At 31.7% G+C, this 6,000-nt stretch overlaps 2 protein-coding genes across 2 annotated transcripts; both read left to right on the top strand.

The window, feature by feature from the left end:
- Position 1: 1 nt before the first annotated feature.
- Positions 2–1,342, top strand: GO595_005531 (STE family protein kinase; the record flags this gene model as incomplete). Its single annotated transcript, XM_067918784.1, has 1 exon — positions 2–1,342. One exon carries the CDS (start codon positions 2–4, stop codon positions 1,340–1,342), a length of 1,341 nt encoding a protein of 446 aa, XP_067774327.1.
- A 1,439-nt stretch (positions 1,343–2,781) lies between these two features.
- Positions 2,782–6,000, top strand: GO595_005532 (putative importin-beta 3; the record flags this gene model as incomplete). The annotated part of the gene is made up of 1 exon (XM_067918785.1): positions 2,782–6,000. One exon carries the CDS (start codon positions 2,782–2,784, stop codon positions 5,998–6,000), a length of 3,219 nt encoding a protein of 1,072 aa, XP_067774328.1.

Below are 6,000 nucleotides of genomic sequence, written 5' to 3' on the forward strand. Positions count from 1 at the left end.
AATGTCCTCTCCAAAGAGAAAAGAAGACAAGAAAAAATTCGATGTTTCAACACCATATGAATTGCAAAAAGGAGTATGCGTAACTTTTGACGAAACAACAGGACAACTTAAAGATGTTCCGAAAAAATTGGTGGCAGTCTTGGGACCAAGAGTTGCTGCAAATGTTGTAGAAGATCAAAATATTGACTCTTCATTATTACCTCCAGCAGCTACAATGTATAATGGAAATCTTATTACTGATCCAATTTCTTGTGAACACGTAGTTCACGTAGATTTTAATAGCGAAATGGGATTTGTTGGTCTGCCTCCAGAATGGGAGAAACTTCTTAAAGTTAACGGTATCAAAAAAGAAGAAATCATCCAAAATCCTCAAGATGTAATTGATACAATGAACTTCGTGAATAATCCTTCCCAAATGATATCTACAGTAAACCAAGTTGTCAATGGAGACGTACCACCACTTCCAGAACTCAAAGATTTTCTTCGAAGCGATAATCCAAGAACTTTTCTAACAGACATTGAAAAACTCGATGAAGGTTCCACATGTACTGTCTACACAGCAAAGCTTGATGGCAAAACTGTTGCTCTCAAAGAGATGATAATGACAGAAAAAAATGAAAAGACACTTCTTGAAGAAACACGATTTATGAAAAGCATGAACAGCCCATACATAGTTGAATTCTATTCTGCGCATCGCATTGACAATCAATTGTGGATTGTAATGGAATACATGAATGGCGGGTCATTAACAAATGTAGCCACATTTTGTGATTGTCAAGAACCCCACATTGCATTCTTTGCTGACAAGATTCTTCGTGCTCTTGAATACATGCATAGTCAAAATAAGATTCATCGTGATATTAAGACAGATAATGTCCTTCTTACAACTGACGGTAAAGTCAAGCTTGCTGACTTTGGGTATACAGCACAACTATCATCTAGTGGTGAAAGTCGTAAATCAATTGTTGGCACGCCATATTGGATGGCACCTGAATTAATTCGATCACAACCGTACACTTTTTCAGTTGACATTTGGTCACTTGGCATTTTATGCAGAGAACTGGCAGAAGGTGAACCCCCCTATGTTGAGGTGCCCCCAATGAGAGCACTTTTCCTTATCGTCTCTCAGGGGCTCCCCGAAATTTCCAATATCGAAAGTAGGTCACCCCAATTTTTGGACTTCTTGAATCAATGCTTAAATCCTGATCCAGCTAAAAGACCAACTGCAACAGAACTTCTAAAACATCCATTCTTGAAAATGGCCTGCGATATAAAATACATTCCTCCACTTCTCCAACTTGCAGCAGATCTTGCAAAGGAAGATGACTTTGAGGACTTTTAATTAAACTTCTATCACTTCTTGAATCTATCTTTTTATCATCATTGTCTTTTTTAGTGTTTCCCAATTGCTTTGTATGACATTTGACGATGCAATTCTAAGTACAAAGTTAAAAGAATTATCACAATTTTAGATATCCAGCGCACGAAAATTTATCTTTTATCGATTATTTCTATGTTCAGCATGTGACTTATTCATGAAAATTACTCAAAAACATTTTATTTTTATTTAACCAAAATTTGAAACACGTAAATATTGAACACAACTCGAAACTGTTTCTGAGAATGATTTGAATCCTTTGTACTGCAGCTGCGTAATTCCGTTGCTGTCTTTCTCAATATATAACCACTCTGATCCATCAATTTGTCCAATAAATCGAACAAATTCGTCGTTCGTTTGTTCGAATGTTGTCGTGTTCTCAAATGTGATTTTGTCTTTGTTACTGTTACTGTTATTGTTATTGTTCGTTTGTTGTTTCCGATTAATTGTGTTCGTAAGTAAAAACTTTTTGATCAAAATGCGAATTCGGAATTGTGACAGCGCTGCTCAAGAATCGCGATGAAAATTGTTGTTTAATGTTAGAGAAATTTGATTTTATGGCGTTTTCGATACTTTTGTAAATGATTTCTTTCGTGATTGGAATGCTAAAGATCAAAAAGATCAAAATTTCGTCTTTTTCATACGCAATGCAATAAAACTTTTCGCCACTTTCTAATGTGCCTTTCGAAAATTCCTGACTTCGGAAAACCAAACCACATATGATAAATGTGACAAAAAATATCCAATAATTCTGGAAGTAATTGACGTTGTAATTGTGTTCGTCCAATGTTTTCAAACGTAGCACTGCAATAAACTTCTGAGCCAAGACTTTTAAGACATGTAAAATATTGATCTGTTTCAAAATATTCGCATTCTTTACTTGATCGAAAATCTCGACAAAATCCTAAAAATGTAAGATATAAACCAACTTCGTTATATTGTAAGTCTACAAGTTTAGTTGTTGGATAATAATAATAAACTAAAGGATCTGCGCCTTCTTCTTTTGGTGGAATTCCATCATATATTGTGAATGAAATTAGTTTTGGAATTTTAATATCTTTTAAACTATTTTCCATTTTTTGAACCGCATTTTCATATCAAATGTCTCAAATGAAGTGAAAAAAATGACGGCGGCCGTTTATATCACCTTTCACAAAATCTTTTTAAAATGAATATTAATATTAAAATTAAAAAATACCCTTGCCAAAAACACATAAAACAATTGCATAAGCTAAAATTAATATGGTTTGCATTCCATTCTGGTACATGATCTCCAAAAATTTTTGATCGTTCTTTTTTGTCATTGCGGACTTTGAATACTTTATCATCTTATTACGTAAAACACAGAATTCAATGCAACGGTTTTATCATCTAACAAAATCCACACACAAAACCAGATTAAAATGGATATAAATACATTTTGTACACTTGCTTTGGATGCACTTTCATTTAGTGAAACTAGAGAGCAGAGTGATATGACGCTCTCTAATTTTGTTCAACAATCACCTATTCAATTTGCCCTTCTTTCTTATCAACTAATTTGTGAAGGTGCTAATCAAAAAATCCAAGATGTTGGAGCAACTCTCCTATACCATGTTATTAAGGTTGGTATTTGTCAATCACCTGAATTTATGAATGTTTTTTGGGGTATTTTTTCACAGCATTTCAAAGATATTCTTACAAAACCAACAACATCAGAGACTACTAAGTCATTACTTTCTAATACTATTGCTACAATGGCTAGTACCACATTTAAATTAAATGGTGTTTCAATAATTCAAGAATTTATTATGGAGCTAAGCGACATTCCTGAATTAGAAACTGTTATTCTTCTTGTTGTACAAAAAATTTTACTTGAAGGATCCGGTCTTTCAGGATTTCCACATAATTATTTATTACAACTTGTTTCTAAAACCCTCCAATATGACTCTTCTGTTATTCCACGTGCACAGCTCTTTTTTGCTTTATCTGGGTCAACTGAAGATAATGCATTTTTTGTATCAGTTTTTCCACAACTGTTAACACAATTTCCACAGGACAAACTCCAGCAGTTACTTGTTGTGATTGAAGGGTTTGCTGAAAAGCATGCCATCTTATTTAATGATATTTTAGAAAGTTTTGTTGGTTTTTTAGTTAGTATAGCATTATGTCAAACATGTGAGTATCGGAACATGGCTCTTTTTATCTTTGCTGCTTTATCAATAGGTGCTCCATTAATGTGTTCTAATTCCCCAGCATTTTATCAAAATGTATTTCCATGTCTTATCTCTATTATCTCTGAAATTGATGAACAAAGTATTATTATTCATGATCATAATGATACATCATCACCAGCAGTAGCCATTGACACTTTTAATTTAATTTTTCAATCATCCGGGGCACCCCAATACTTTATATTTTTAAATCAATATCGTAAAGAATTTTTAAATCAACAACGAGAATATAATTGGAAACAACTATATGCCTTATTATTTCCATTTACTATTGCTTCTGGTTTAATATATCAAGTATTTTTAGAAAATGATGATTTAATGATAGATTTCACACGAGATTTAATTGGTTTTTTACAGCCTAACATTAATAATCCTTATATTAAAATTGTTACATATAAAATAATCTCACGAATGTCCATTCATTTATATATCCATTTTCCTATTAAAACAAGTGAAACATTACTTCCATGTTTATTAAGCTTTTTAAATGAGCCACAACTTGAAGTACAAAAAGCAGCAGTTGAAGCATTATGTAATTTCTTAGTTGGGTTTAATTATCGTCTTAAAGATTATTTTAACGCAGTTTATCCACATATTATTGATTTAATACCTAAAGTAGCTCCAGAAATCCAAGCATATTTATTTGAAATCGTCGCACGATTTGAAAATGCAGTTCGTGAAAACTTTATACCATATTTCCCGACTGTATATTCATTAGTTAAACAATTTTATCCAACGTCACAAACATATTCACATCGAATTTCTATCATTCAAGCATTTGCTGAAGGGTTATATAACATATTACATAAAAATAAAACAGTGCCACAAGATTGTTCACCATTAATTCATACGTTTTTAAATGATGTTATCCAAATGAAAGATCGATATATTAATGAAGTCTTTGATCAAAGTTGTCATAATGCGATGTTAAAGTTAATTCGATTATTAGGTAGCGATATAACTAATTATGCGGATAACTTATTAAAAAACTCGATCGAAACAGCACAATTAGATTTATCACCCGAAGTATTTGAAGAATTCGAAGATACTTCATGTTGTCCATTATCTATTTATAGCAAAATTAGTCCGAATGGTAAACCATTAAAAGTCTTTGTCTTAAAGACAAAAATTATTGAGATACATAATGCTATTGAAATCATTAATGTTATTGTAATCTTATTACGGAAAAAATTAACGCCATATTTAAATGTATTTATAGGAATCATTCAAAAATGGATTGATTACCCTTATATGTCATTTACTATCATCAATAAAATCATTAAATTATTCGATAACTTATTAAAATATTTCTCTGATGAACAAGAAATTATGGATCAATTATTACCATTTGGATTTTTAATGTATTTCCATATATTACAATATTTAGATGACATCATTAAGAACAATGAGTTAATTACAATTTTATTAAATCATTGTCGTGTATTATTGTCAACATCATCGAAACTTGGACGTGTTAATTTAGAAACATTTGAGAATACTTTTCGTTCATTTCCACAAATATTACATAAAATTGTCGAATCGAAAGCTAAACGAATTAAAGACTTAGATAAGTTTAATACACAAGAACAAGAACTTGATATCAAAGTTAATCAAACAGATTCTTGTTTAGGTACATTATTTGAAGTTGTTCGTATAGCAATGAAGAATTTCCCACAAATCTTCTTACCACTTTATGAAGAAATCTTTTTACCGCAAATCGAACAAATAATTACAAATCCATTAACAAAATCAACAGGTTTAAGTTTATTAGCAACTTATATATTAGTTGTTGGTAATGATATGTCACGTATAAACATAATAAATAATTTCTTTCAACAATTAATTAGCTCAGTAATGATGAAATCATTGGATGTCTCGATTTCAGCATTAAATCAATTAATCGAAATCGAAGAGAAAAAATTTCCTTTATCAAATGATTTAATCCAAGTATTATATAATACTTATTTAAGTATTATGCGTGATGATAATTTAGTAAACTATAAGATGATCGCAGAAATCCCCGATGTGGCATTCGCTGCTTTCACATTGTTAGTAAAAAATTATTTAATGCATACGCCAATAAGAGATCAGGCTATTGACGAGTTCTTCGAATCTTTCCCAGTTTGGGAAGAAAACCCTTTCTCCGATATAGTCTTTAGCTTCTTGGCAGACTTGTTGGAATCAAATGACCCGAAAATTTTGGGTAATCCCGACTACATATTCACCGCTATTAAAGAGGTCGCTTCGGCAATAGGAAACTTCATGATGGAGTCCAAAACCGAAGAAAGATTGGTGGAAACGATGAAATCAATATCAGTGAGGTCGAGAGATTTGTTCGAAGAATGCGCTAAAGAAGTGTCGCCAGAAAGAATGAATAAGTTGTTGCAGTATATGGGATTGGTACAATAA

This window comes from Histomonas meleagridis (genome assembly GCF_020186115.1).
Source record: "Histomonas meleagridis strain 2922-C6/04-10x chromosome Unknown contig_35, whole genome shotgun sequence".
Lineage (NCBI taxonomy): Eukaryota > Parabasalia > Tritrichomonadida > Dientamoebidae > Histomonas > Histomonas meleagridis.